Genomic DNA, 12349 nt, shown 5'->3' on the forward strand with positions numbered 1-12349 from the left:
AGATTACACCATGTATCCATGTTTGGCAAAGGAATTAGCAATGCCTACTTATGACAAGATGTGATTTCCATGTAGTAAAAACTTAATGTAGTAAAAGTTGATAAAACGTTTATCCACTAACACACTGGATTCATACTGAAACTGAAACAAACCATCCCACAAAGATGACCGATCCAGCCGTGTTCGATAGGGTTTGCCTTTTTGATCGGTCGATCGGTAATCCACTACTCATCCTTGAGCTAGCGAGCTAGCTGGGCACCTAGGGCCTTGCTTGTGTGATGCGAGTTTAGCGTTTGTTTTATTCACCATCATTTGAGTCCACTTATAACAAACATGGAGAGCGACGAATTAGAGGCAATCAGGCGGCAAAGAATGGCAGAACTCCAGGCAAAGCAGGGGGTAAGGAAGCTTGGTGTTTTGGAAGCGTGTTAGCCTATAGCTCTCACCTAATAAGGAGATGCTGACTATAAAACGGTTGTTAGACTCTGTGGCTAAAATTTATCAACTTAACCGTACATCGGAAATGTAATTACGTACTATATGAAATAATTGCCTTTCACAAATGTGTAATGTACGTAAAGGTTCAATATCAGTATTATCAGTTACTAGCTAGCTTTGTGTCGGCATGACAGTGCACACCCCACTCGTAGTGGGATTGTAACATCGTTGTAGCATACATCTGTACAATTACTGTATACATAATGGCATGGATATATATAACATCTTTATTTACAGTTAAGTCTGTTTAATTAACGAGTGCTTTAACAACTTGGGGACATAATCACTGAAAACATTTGTAACCAGGCAGAACAGCGCCGTATTCAATGTGTACTACATAAACTACTAGTTTACTCCCACGTAAGATAAAAATGGTTTTGATCAGTACACACATACACATTCAACACTCATCACTTCATACATTACACTAAAATATGGTTACCATTTTGTAAGAGTAGGTAAACTCTTGAATATAGATTCTTCACAGTTGACTGAATTGCATTGTTGTGTCATGTAGTTGTAATTCTATTGACTGTTGTAACACTATTTTAACTGTTAGGTATTCTTGAATTAATTGTCTGGTATTTCATCATGTTGCGTTAGGATCCCTCAAAGAATCAGCAAGCAGATGAATCAAAACAAAGGTGAGTGAGAAGATAGATTTGGTTACATACAACATACAAGTGCAAAGGTGTATTTAGGCTACACTGAAAAGAAAATGTGACAAAATGTATGAGAAATAAGTTGTAATTTATCTACATTGCCATCATAAGTACAAAACTACTGTAGAAAAAGTATGTTGTCCTTTTTTTCTTTATTTACTCTGTCGGTGGTGAACTTTCATGCTTTTTTACTCCCCACAGAGAAGCTGAAATGAGGAACTCTATCTTGTCCCAAGTTCTCGACCAGTCTGCTCGTGCAAGATGTAAGTGTTTTCTATAAGCAGATATCTTTTAACAAATTACACACGCAACAGTGTAGAACGGGACTTCTCTTGATTAGAAGAAATGTTTTTCAAGATTGTTGATGTTCTGCTTTAAATCAGCTTGCAGATAAAGCACCCATTTATCTTCTAAAACTAAATCAGACTCAACTTTTCCTGTTTTAGGTCAGTTGCTGCAGTTATGAGAGAGAATATTTTACAGTTCTTTTTTTAATTTTTTCCTTGAAAGTCAAACGACAATATCTTGTGGGAAAGTCCAAATGATGACAACATTCAAGTTATTTGGAGGCATAATCTTTGCATGAATTTTAAGGCCACTCCTCAAGGTAGGGCTCCCTTGTTTGACAATATGGGGAAATCAAATGAAATCAGCAAATATGTCAGGAAAGGAAATGTGGTGCACCGCAAGTCTGGTTCATCCTTGGCTGCAATTTTCAGATTAAGGAAACAAAGTCAATGTTTTGGAGTGGACATCACAAAGACCTGATCTCAATCCCATCGAAAATGCGTGTGTGAGGAAGGTGCACTACACCACTCAGCTTGTGGAAGTACAGTGAAGAAAATAAGTATTTGAACACCCTGCTATTTTGCTATTTCTCCCACTTAGAAATCATGGAGGGGTCTGAAATTTTCATCGTAGGTGCATGTCCACTGTGAGAGAGATAAACTAAAAAGAAAAATCCAGAAATCACAATGCATGATTTTTTAACAATTTATTTGTGTGATACAGCTGCTAATAAGTATTTGAACACCTGAGAAAATGAATGTTAATATTTGGTACAGTAGCCTTTGTTTGCTATTACAGAGGTCAAACGTTTCCTGTAGTTTTTCACCAGGTTTGCACACACTGCAGGAGGGATCTTGGCCCACTCCTCCACACAGATCTTCTCTAGATCAGTCAGGTTTCTGGGCTGTCGCTGAGAAACACGGAGTTTGAGCTCCCTCCAAAGATTTTCGATTGGGTTCAGGTCTGGAGACTGGCTGGGCCATGCTAGAACCTTGATATGCTTCTTACGGAGCCACTCCTTGGTTTTCCTGGCTGTGTGCTTCGGGTCGTTGTCGTGTTGGAAGACCCAGCCACGACCCATCTTCAATGCTCTGACAGAGGGAAGGAGGTTGTTCCCCAAAATCTCACAATACACGGCCCCAGTCATCCTCTCTTTAATGCAGTGCACTCGTCCTGTCCCATGTGCAGAAAAACACCCCCAAAGCATGATGCTACCACCCCCATGCTTCACAGTAGGGATGGTGTTCTTCGGATTGTACTCTTCATTCTTCTTCCTCCAAACACGCTTATTGGAATTATGACCAAAAAGTTCTATTTTGGTCTCATCTGACCATAAAACTTTCTCCCATGACTCCTCTGTATCATCCAAATGGTCATATGCAAACTTAAGACGGGCCTTGACATGTGCTGGTTTAAGCAGGGGAACCTTTCGTGCCATGCATGATTTCACATCATGACGTCTTAGTGTATTACCTACAGTAACCTTGGAAACGGTGGTCCCAGCTCTTTTCAGGTCATTGACCAAGTCCTGTCGTGTAGTTCTGGGCTGATTCCTCACCTTTCTTAGAATCATTGAGACCCCACGAGGTGATATCTTGCATGGGGCTCCACTCCGATTGAGATTGACCGTCATGTTTAGCTTCTTCCATTTTCTAATGATAGCTCCAACAGTGGACCTTTTTTCACCAAGCTGCTTGGTAATTGCTCCGTAGCCCTTTCCAGCCTTGTGGAGGTGTACAATTTTGTCTCTGGTGTCTTTGGACAGCTCTTTGGTCTTCGCCATGTTACAAGTTAAAGTCTTACTGATTGTATGGGGTGGACAGGTGTCTTTATGCAGCTAACGACCTCAAACAGGTGCATCTGATTCAGGATGATACATGGAGTGCAGGTGGACTTCTAATGGGCAGACTAACAGGTCTTTCAGGGTCAGAATTCTAGATGATACACAGGTGTTCAAATACTTATTTGCAGCTGTATCACACAAATAAATTGTTAAAAAATCATGCATTGTGATTTCTGGATTTTTCTTTTTAGTTTATCTCTCTCACAGTGGACATGCACCTACGATGAAAATTTCAGACCCCTCCATGATTTCTAAGTGGGAGAAATAGCAAAATAGCAGGGTGTTCAAATACTTATTTTCTTCACTGTATACCCTAAACACTTCATCCAAGTCATACAATTTAAAGGCAATGCTACCAAATATTTAGGAAAAATGTATGTGAACTTTTGCCTTTGGAAAAAAAACATTTAAAAAAAGCTGATCCTTACTGACCTAAAACAGGAAAAGTTTAGTTTGATTTCATTGCTGTTTGAAGTGATCAAATACAAATGTTCTTTTCCCTGCAGTGAACAGACTTGCTTTGGTGAAGCCGGAGAAGGCTGATGTTGTGGAGAAGTATCTCATTCAAATGGCTCGCTTTGGAACATTGACAGGAAAGGTACAAAAATCATGTCTGATCCTTAAAGGTTACTTGAATTTATTCTATTTCTGTGTTGTAATGATTTTTTTGTCCATCCATTCAACCATCCATTTTCTGTGCCACTTATCCTCACTAGTGTTGTGTGTATGCTAGAGCCTATCCCAGCTGTCTTTGGGTGACCAACCATGTATTGAAAGAAAAATAACAGATTTTTTGGCCCGGAAATGAAACCCACACACTTCCACTTACTGAGAGAACAACTGTAAGATAGGCTCAAAAGACAAGTGACAACAGACCTGAAAGAAGTGACCAAAATTTTTAAATATGGTAAATAGTTCAATATTTGAGCAAACACACAAAATATGCCTTTCAGTATTATTTTTCACGTTGGACATAACGTGTTACGGCATGAGCACTTTAAAGCTGCATCTGATTTGCACATCCAATTAGTATTGCTGATTTTTGTTTATGGAATGTCAAATCAAATCAAAGTTTAGTATAACCACTGTACAGTATTGTTAATGTTTTTCCTCTTTTGCCAGATTTCAGATTCCGGCTTGGTTGAGATCCTAGAAAAAGTCAGTCAGCAAACAGAGAAGAAAACAACAGTCAAAGTAAACAGCATTAAAATGACACAGTTGTTTCCTTATCAACAATTTGGTTGTAATTTCACATAATACTTTTTCCTCAGTTCAACAGGCGCAGGGTGATGGACTCGGATGAAGAAGACGATGATTAGCTGTCAACTGGAGCTTTCAAATGAATTTCTTTAAGGAATTAAGAAGACCCTTTTCAGTGGGACTCAAAGTGTCTTCAAATACCAGTGTGATCCTGAGATCCTGTGATGTGTCTCTGGAAAACCACACATCAGGAGAGCGAAACGACAAGATTAAATTGACAAAATGGTTCAAGTGATGTTGAATAGAATACATAAAGTGTGCTTGCGCTTTGATTTCAAATGGCAACACCTGGCACTCCGCTGTTCCTCTGTTCCTCTTTACTCACTTTTTTCATATTCACTATGATTTCCATTTTACATACACAGAGAAGTTTGGGACAAAAGCCTAACAATAATACATTTGCATTTGGAGGACTTCTCTCTCTGTCAGGGCCAGCAGCCTCAGATGTTGCACTTGGATCGTTTCTTTTTGCAGACATGTAAGTTAAATGTTTACAAAAATCAATAAATGAAATTTAAAAGGCCATACATTTAGAAGGGCTGCATCCATTCATTTATTTTGCTCATTACATCCTGTACGTCGGTTGACTTGACTAAATTTAAACAGTTGACTCTCAATTACTGGTTATTGGAATTTTAGGCATATTAATATCTAAAGACGAAAGGGGTTTTAATATATGGGTTATTAATGTAGTTGTGCAATATAGAATCACTAGAATAGGTAAATAACGTAGTCCACGAATTAAATATAAATTCATAAAATAGTGTGATGCCTTTCGCGATCATTTGTATTCCTCAGTTGTAATAATTCACATCATAATGTAACGACATGGTCTGATGCCAGTCTTCGCACCAGTGTGGTCTGATAATCTGCTATTGGCTAGTCAAACTACACAGGCTACAGGGGTTATTTTTGATTGGTTGCTGTTTTAGCCACGTGTTTAACATCAACCAATCACAATAGCGGTAGAGGTTTGTCAAAGACGGAGTTCGGTCATGCTAGCTAACATGTTTACTGAACTCAAGGAGGGCTTCTGTTGTCATTTTACATAGTGTACTATAAAACTATTCAACGTAAATACAAATATGCCCGACGACAACATGGAGAATGTGCACATGGTTACATGCACCGCTCCTGTGAATATAGCTGTCGTTAAATACTGTAAGTATCAACTTGACTTTCTGTTTCTGACTTCATCCAGCCTTCACAGTTGGAACGACTAGTGCATTACTTGCCCACGTGACCTGTTTAGCAGTAACATGTCAGCTTTATCCCTGGTCAGGCTGTAATTTTGGTTGGATTTTTAAAAAAATATATTTTCAGGGGGGAAAAGGGATGAGGACTTAATTCTACCCATTAACTCATCGCTGAGTGTCACACTTCATCAAGATCAGGTAATCAAATAAAATGTTTGTTTGATAAAGTTCTTGTCCATTATTAGTGTACCTAATAAAGGGAGTGTCTAATGTGTAAATTTGATGTGATAATTGATAATCTCTTTACTTTGTGGGTTTGGATTGCCACTGATAAGCTATTTAACTCTTTAAATAATGCTGTCATATTACTGTACATGCATACACATACATTTTGACCCCATGTTGCAAAAAACCCCATCACTGTTTAATATATAGTTGTATTTTAAGGTCTCAAACAAAGGCAGTAATTGTGGATTTGTTGTTCGATCTATCCAGCTGAAAACAACTACAACTGTATCTACCAGCAAGTCTTTTCGAGAAGATCGACTATGGCTCAACGGGAAAGAGGAGGATATCAGCCAACCGAGACTACAGTCCTGTCTGAGAGAAAGTAAGACTGGTCTTCACTATTTTAATAATAAAAGAGCTAAAGTTAATGCTGGCATTCTATCTTTTTTTCTGTCCAGTTCGACGTCTTGCAAGGAAAAGGCGTAATGATGACGATCCGGATTCGGATTCAACTTCTTTGTCTCATAAGGTTCACATCTGTTCTATCAACAATTTCCCCACTGCTGCTGGACTTGCTTCCTCTGCAGCTGGTTTTGCATGTTTAGGTGAGTTAATATGTTCCACAAAACCTTCAATGATATTTAATTTAATAGCACTTAGCACTCTGCTTTCATCACGGACTTTACAGTGTACACGCTGGCCCAGGCGTTTGGTGTAGAAGGGGAATTGTCTGCAGTCGCCCGTCAAGGTTCAGGCAGTGCATGCAGGAGTATGTATGGGGGTTTTGTCCAGTGGATCATGGGACAGCAGCTGGATGGCAAGGACAGCCTTGCCCAGCAGGTGGAGCCAGAGACACATTGGCCTGAACTGAGAATACTTGTGCTTGTGGTATGTTGCTGCATGAGTATGATGAAGGGAGGGACTTAACATGACAAGATGAAGTATGAGGAAAAAATACAAGTTAGGCAAGTTGGTTATAATTGGAATTATAATTATGTGTCACAGGTCAGTGCTGAGCGCAAACCTGTGGGTAGCACCTCTGGCATGCAAACTAGTGTACAAACCAGCTGTCTCCTAAAGGTACTTTACATAACCTCACGAGTCACACAATTGTGTGTACTTTAAGCTCCGTTTTCACCAAGCAGTCAAGGTTTCAGTTCTCAAGTTGTGACTCCGAAAAGTTAGGGGGGTATCAAAATAAACCTTTTGCCCTTTCCCGTTCCGCACAGCATGTAAGTCACTTGTTAGCCTTTATTTATAGTGTCACCTGTCTTTCTTTTTTTATTAATTCATGGACAGGTTACATTTGGTTCCATTGCTTTAATGTATTTACATAGCTATTATCACACACCCTGAAAAAGAAACACAATCCAGACATTTTGCCATGATGAGCTAAACCGAACTGCATTGCTTGGTGGAAACGTGGCTTCAATAAAAATTGCACAATTTCTTTTTTGTGTAATTTTGCCCATCATCCACAATCCTTTTGTGCGTCATGAACACATATGTTTTTCTGTGTGTTCTAAAGAAATAAAAACACATAAAAAAAGAGACAACTCATTATGGCACATAATTGGAAGCATAAAGCTCCAACAATGCTCCATTTACATATATTAACTAAGCTGTAGTGACATCATCATTACTATTATTTTTATTATTATCAACATTGTTTCGTCTGCAGGCAAAAGAGAAAGACGTGTGTTCATGTTTTAAAATAAGGGTTGTAGATGATGGGCAAAATTCCCCCCAAAAAGTGCAGATTAACACACCTGAAAATGTATTTTTCTGTGTTTGTAGCACCGGGCTGAGTCGGTTGTCCCAGGTCGCATGGTTGCAATGATTGATGCAGTGCGCAGGAAAGACTTTACTGCTTTTGCTGAACTAACCATGAAGGACAGTAACCAGTTTCATGCCACCTGCCTGGACACATACCCTCCTATATTCTACCTCAATAGTGTGTCTCATCAAGTCATCAACATGGTGCATCGCTATAATCAACACTATGGTGAGACTAGGGTAAGCAACATCCCTGTTTCCATTTTAACCCTTGTATTATGTTGAAAAAAAATTACATTGATTATGTTGCGGGTCATTTTGACCTATACTGTGTAAATCCACTCAAAACAGTCAAAAAATCAGGTTAACCAATAACAACTTCATTTTAGATTATATAAGCATTTAGAAGAGACATACAATACATTTTTAATACCAACACTATGTTTAAAACAGCATATTTCATCACTGCTTTTAGTCAAGGGCTCAGCCACATAAGATGTGATGTAACTAACCTAGCACAAAGAAAATGCTGGCTAAAAATAGCTCCCATTGAAGAGTTGACAGGCAGGTAAAGTACCTGTCTTAACTTACTTCCTTGTACTTGCATTTCACACCATGTGTTTTATTTTCTGACATTATGGCATGGGCTTCAGATTCTTATAACATAAAAACAATTGCTGTTATATTATATTATATTATATGACAAATAAAGACAGATTTTTGTGTCCATCTAGGTGGCATACACCTTTGATGCAGGACCCAATGCTGTGATATTCACTTTACAACAACATGTTCCTGACTTTACTCAAGCTGTCCGACATTTCTTCCCTCCGGAAACCAATGGAGGAGAGTGAGTGAGCAATTATCTAATCTACTTTTCGCCATATCACCATTATTTATCCCACTTGCACACATTATAGTTACTGGAGCCTATCCCAGCTGACTTTGTGTAAGAAGCGGGGTACACTCTGAACTGGTCACCAGTCAATCACAGGATACATTTAGACAACAACCATTCACGCTCACACTCTTACACATGGACAACTTAGAGTTTCCAGTTAACCTAATGTGGCTAATGTTGACTGTGTGAGGAAGCAGAGAAAACCCACTAATGGTGAGAACATGCAAACTCCAGATGGATATGTTCTCGCAGTGATTGGGACCGCCAGACTTTACTATATATTTTTGTCTTCAAATGTGTACTGTCCCATTGCATTTTTGCCCACTTAAAGTGTGTCATCAAATCCTTTCCTTTTCTGTAGATTTGTTAAAGGTCTCCCTGTTCCTCAAACTGACATTTCTGCAGAGTTGAAACAGGCTATTGGTTTGGAGCCTATGCCTACAGGAATTAGCTACATTATCAGCACTAAGGTATGTGCAAACACACCTAGTCAGTCATCCCCGGTGCTTCCAACAGTTCTTAATCAAACACCAGCTCCTTCACTACAAGTATATGTAGTATTTTTTTATACTCACTCTGTTTCTTATGTTTTCAAAGGCTGGTCCAGGTCCATGTGTTGTGAAGGACCCCACACAGCATCTGCTTGGGCCTATTGGGTTACCAAAGTACACTGTGAGGCATCATGCACAAGAAGGAGCCAATGGAGTAAATCACAAAATTGTTGCTAATATGTAACTGCATTTTTTATTGGTCTCTCAATCAAGGCATTGACAGATTCTTTTTTAGTGATGACATTTTTACTACTTACCACTAATTGAGAATTATGGATTTTGTCATGGAGGTTGTGAATTTGTCATGGGAACTGTGTAATCATGACTTTGACCAGGACACTGAACTATGCAATATTTTCATTTAGTAAAGTAAAGGCTCCATGTTATTGTGTAATAATACAACGTTGCTTTTTATCAGATTTTGTATGTACTGCATGAATTTCCCAGCTAAAAAATAAATGGCAAAAAAAACATTTCACAGTTTATTTCTCTTTAGTAGATTGGTTTGAAAAAGGAGACGATCCAAGATATACAAGTGTAGCTCACTGGGTAGGTGTGGAAATAACTATTAAACATTTGAACAGTTGAAAGTTAAAAATAAATAATAAAAGATATTTGTGGATGGCTGACAACAATAGTTCAGTAAAGCTAACTGGTTCCTCCTACAGGAAGTGATGCTTGAGTGGGCGTGTCACAGGTAGGTACCTTCCTTTTTTTCCTCATGCAACACCCAATGTTTCTCAGAGAGAACATTTCCTTGTCGAAAGTACTGAAGAAAACATGGGGAAGATCGAGTGGGCTATGTGGGCCAATGAGCAGGCTCTGGCTGCTGGACTCAGTAAGTTTATATACTTTTACATTCAATTGTTTATAATGTTGATCTGATGTTTACTCCTAAAGATATTTGTTTTAATATACATTTTTAAAATAAAATATATATATATGTATGTGTGTGTGTTTTTTTACTTTCTGTGTTTTTTGTAAATTCATAATTTTAAATTGGATTAAATTCCATTATATTATGATTGTCAAGTATGCATGTGTCGTATTTGAAGATGAAATAGTTTCTCTTTGAATTTTGACATCTTTGACATGCTTCCTTCTTTCAGTTCTCCTCACTGGAGGCATTGTGGGCGTAGCCGGACTGTTCAGAGGGTGGCAGTTTGCAGCTTATGCTGTGTATCCTTTTATACTTCCATAAAACACCCTTTACATGTTTTTTGTTTGTTTGCTGCCTCCAAAATGCATGTATATTTACAACTCAACCCATAAACCTGTTGCAAGGTCCCTCGGTTAAAAAAAAAAAAGCAAAACTTATCTATGCTGAAATATGATATATGATCAGTTTAAAAGGTTAGAACCTTCTAAGCACACCATCATAGTCATGCCATGTCACTGGTATGTATTTAAATATGTGTTTAATTATACCTGTCAGCAAAACCTGTCTGATAAGAAAGCCTTGACAGAGTTGTGCAGTGCAGCTGGCGTGTTTGTGTGTCTGCTTGAGTACCCAAGAAGCAGGAGGGCCAAAGGCACTGGTGTGGAAAGGAAGTAAGTGATGCCATTTAATGGTGGCCAACATGTGTTGAATCAATGCACATCTTATATTTTTTTTTCCACGAACAGGGGCCAGTACTGTTTTACTTTGTGTGTGAAAGCATTTGGACCCCTGACAAGGAACTACTATGTCAGAGCCTTTCTACATGCTGCGTGAGTTCAAGCACAACCACCTTCTTTTGCAAGGCAGCATTCCATCCAACCAAAAACTTGTTCTGTTTAATAAAGCATCTCTTCTGTTTCCCAGGCTGTGTGTTCCGGCTGGTTTTATGCTAGCTACTGTCCTAGGATGTGTCTGCCTCGGAATCGCCAGCCTCATCTACCTTTCAGTGAGTTCAATTGTTACATGTTGTGCAGCCGACGCAGGAAGTTGGTGGAAACAAGGAAATGGCTTCAATAGATTGTTCATTACTGGTACAGCTGTTGAGACATACCTCTGTAGTGAAATCTGAGCAGCAAGAGGTGTGGCAGGGTTATTCCGCACTTGTTTGTGTGCCAACACATTTCTAAATTTTTCCTAATGGCACATTTAGTGAAGTGTTTTGTTCTTGTGCCAGCATATTTGCATATCTAAATAATTTATTACAGACTTGTTTCTTATTTCTATTCCCTTTTTAAGGCGGCCATTCATGGTGAACACTGGGAGCCCATTCTCCCAAGGAAAGAAGTCAGGAGACCAGCTCCAAGCATTAAGAATCCACCTCAGAATCCTCCACCAAGACCGCCACCGGAGATGCGCAGGAAAACTTTTGATGACCTGGACGACGCCTCTTATGACAATCCCATGTCTGTCATTGATGAGAAGTAACCTGACCTGTTTGACTTCTCCATTCTGTGGTTTTGCTCAATTAGAGAGGTTTAATTAACATTATGTCTTTGGTAAGTGTTGTTGTTTAGAGCGACGGTTGGTGAAATTAATGTATTATTTTATGTGTGGGAAAATATGTCACATACTGGACTTTGCAACTGCATAGTGGCAATCACATACGATTAATATAAACGTGTGTTTACGCCTGTGATCAAAGTTTCCTGCTGAATCTGCTATATCCGTTCACTGTAATACATCTGTATACAGCAATACACTCACTCAGTCTTTGACCTTTGGTTTTGTTTCCCTGTTGAACACTGATATAGGTCATTTTTTAAAAAAATGTTATGTTTAGATTTTTTTCCTTTAATGTAAATAAATTATCTTTGTCAGGTCTACATTTTCATGGCTTACTTCCCCTTTTAAACGACGATACTTGACGTTTCCTATTGTGAAAACACCCTGAATTTCACTATATTGGAATTTCCCCTCTTTCTCATTGCCCCCTCACACACTTTCTCACTACAGTACATTCTTGACAGACAAATGAATACTTTGTTCTGCTAGGGTAATTTGGACAAGTTTAGTCCAATGTCATTGCACTTTCAAATTACAATGGTTTTTGTTACAATTGGTGTCTTGTGCGGAAACACGAGGAAGACTCCCCATTTTTTAAATGTTAAATTATATATATGTGTGTGCGTATAAAACATTTGTAAAATTTTTCATTTGTAAAGTGTGATTTTTTTCCCCCCAATTATTATTTACTGTTACTGAGCCT

The 12349-nt window shown here is 38.6% G+C and overlaps 3 protein-coding genes across 4 annotated transcripts; all 3 read left to right on the top strand.

The window, feature by feature from the left end:
- Positions 1-214: 214 nt before the first annotated feature.
- Positions 215-5093, top strand: pdcd5 (programmed cell death 5). Its single transcript, XM_058089639.2, has 6 exons — positions 215-399; positions 1102-1142; positions 1362-1423; positions 3798-3889; positions 4414-4485; positions 4563-5093. The coding sequence occupies exons 1-6, from the start codon at positions 334-336 to the stop codon at positions 4608-4610; spliced, it is 381 nt and encodes a 126-aa protein (XP_057945622.1). The 5' UTR covers positions 215-333; the 3' UTR covers positions 4611-5093.
- Positions 5094-5504: 411 nt separating this feature from the next.
- On the top strand, positions 5505-9764 carry mvda (mevalonate (diphospho) decarboxylase a). Of its 2 annotated transcripts, none has more exons than XM_058089635.2 (10): positions 5505-5712; positions 5875-5945; positions 6243-6357; positions 6434-6580; positions 6664-6863; positions 6981-7055; positions 7773-7991; positions 8486-8601; positions 9014-9122; positions 9250-9764. In XM_058089635.2, exons 1-10 carry the CDS (start codon positions 5637-5639, stop codon positions 9385-9387), a joined length of 1266 nt encoding a protein of 421 aa, XP_057945618.2. In that variant the 5' UTR covers positions 5505-5636; the 3' UTR covers positions 9388-9764. The 2 variants fall into 2 exon arrangements, with proteins under 2 accessions (XP_057945618.2, XP_078651723.1); XM_078795597.1 differs by having other exon boundaries at positions 6664-6815.
- Positions 9765-9911: 147 nt separating this feature from the next.
- cyba (cytochrome b-245, alpha polypeptide) lies at positions 9912-11964 on the top strand. The gene is made up of 6 exons (XM_058089637.2): positions 9912-10041; positions 10313-10382; positions 10680-10754; positions 10830-10913; positions 11008-11089; positions 11380-11964. Exons 1-6 carry the CDS (start codon positions 9984-9986, stop codon positions 11566-11568), a joined length of 558 nt encoding a protein of 185 aa, XP_057945620.1. The 5' UTR covers positions 9912-9983; the 3' UTR covers positions 11569-11964.
- Positions 11965-12349: the final 385 nt, after the last annotated feature.

This window comes from Doryrhamphus excisus, linkage group LG13 (genome assembly GCF_037039965.1).
Source record: "Doryrhamphus excisus strain RoL-2023G ecotype Guam linkage group LG13, RoL_Dexc_Guam_v1.1, whole genome shotgun sequence".
Lineage (NCBI taxonomy): Eukaryota > Metazoa > Chordata > Actinopteri > Syngnathiformes > Syngnathidae > Doryrhamphus > Doryrhamphus excisus.

Bases quoted from the DNA above. Each gene is read 5' to 3' on its own strand.
- pdcd5 (XM_058089639.2), top strand. From the start codon at position 334: ATGGAGAGCGACGAATTAGAGGCAATCAGGCGGCAAAGAATGGCAGAA. The intron at 400-1,101 runs GTAAGGAAGCTT...ATGTTGCGTTAG, and splicing joins AACTCCAGGCAAAGCAGGGG to GATCCCTCAAAGAATCAGCA. The intron at 4,486-4,562 runs GTAAACAGCATT...CTTTTTCCTCAG, and splicing joins AGAAGAAAACAACAGTCAAA to TTCAACAGGCGCAGGGTGAT.
- mvda (XM_058089635.2), top strand. From the start codon at position 5,637: ATGCCCGACGACAACATGGAGAATGTGCACATGGTTACATGCACCGCT. The intron at 7,992-8,485 runs GTAAGCAACATC...GTGTCCATCTAG, and splicing joins AACACTATGGTGAGACTAGG to GTGGCATACACCTTTGATGC. The intron at 9,123-9,249 runs GTATGTGCAAAC...ATGTTTTCAAAG, and splicing joins GCTACATTATCAGCACTAAG to GCTGGTCCAGGTCCATGTGT.
- cyba (XM_058089637.2), top strand. From the start codon at position 9,984: ATGGGGAAGATCGAGTGGGCTATGTGGGCCAATGAGCAGGCTCTGGCT. The intron at 10,755-10,829 runs GTAAGTGATGCC...TTCCACGAACAG, and splicing joins GGCACTGGTGTGGAAAGGAA to GGGCCAGTACTGTTTTACTT. The intron at 11,090-11,379 runs GTGAGTTCAATT...TCCCTTTTTAAG, and splicing joins CCAGCCTCATCTACCTTTCA to GCGGCCATTCATGGTGAACA.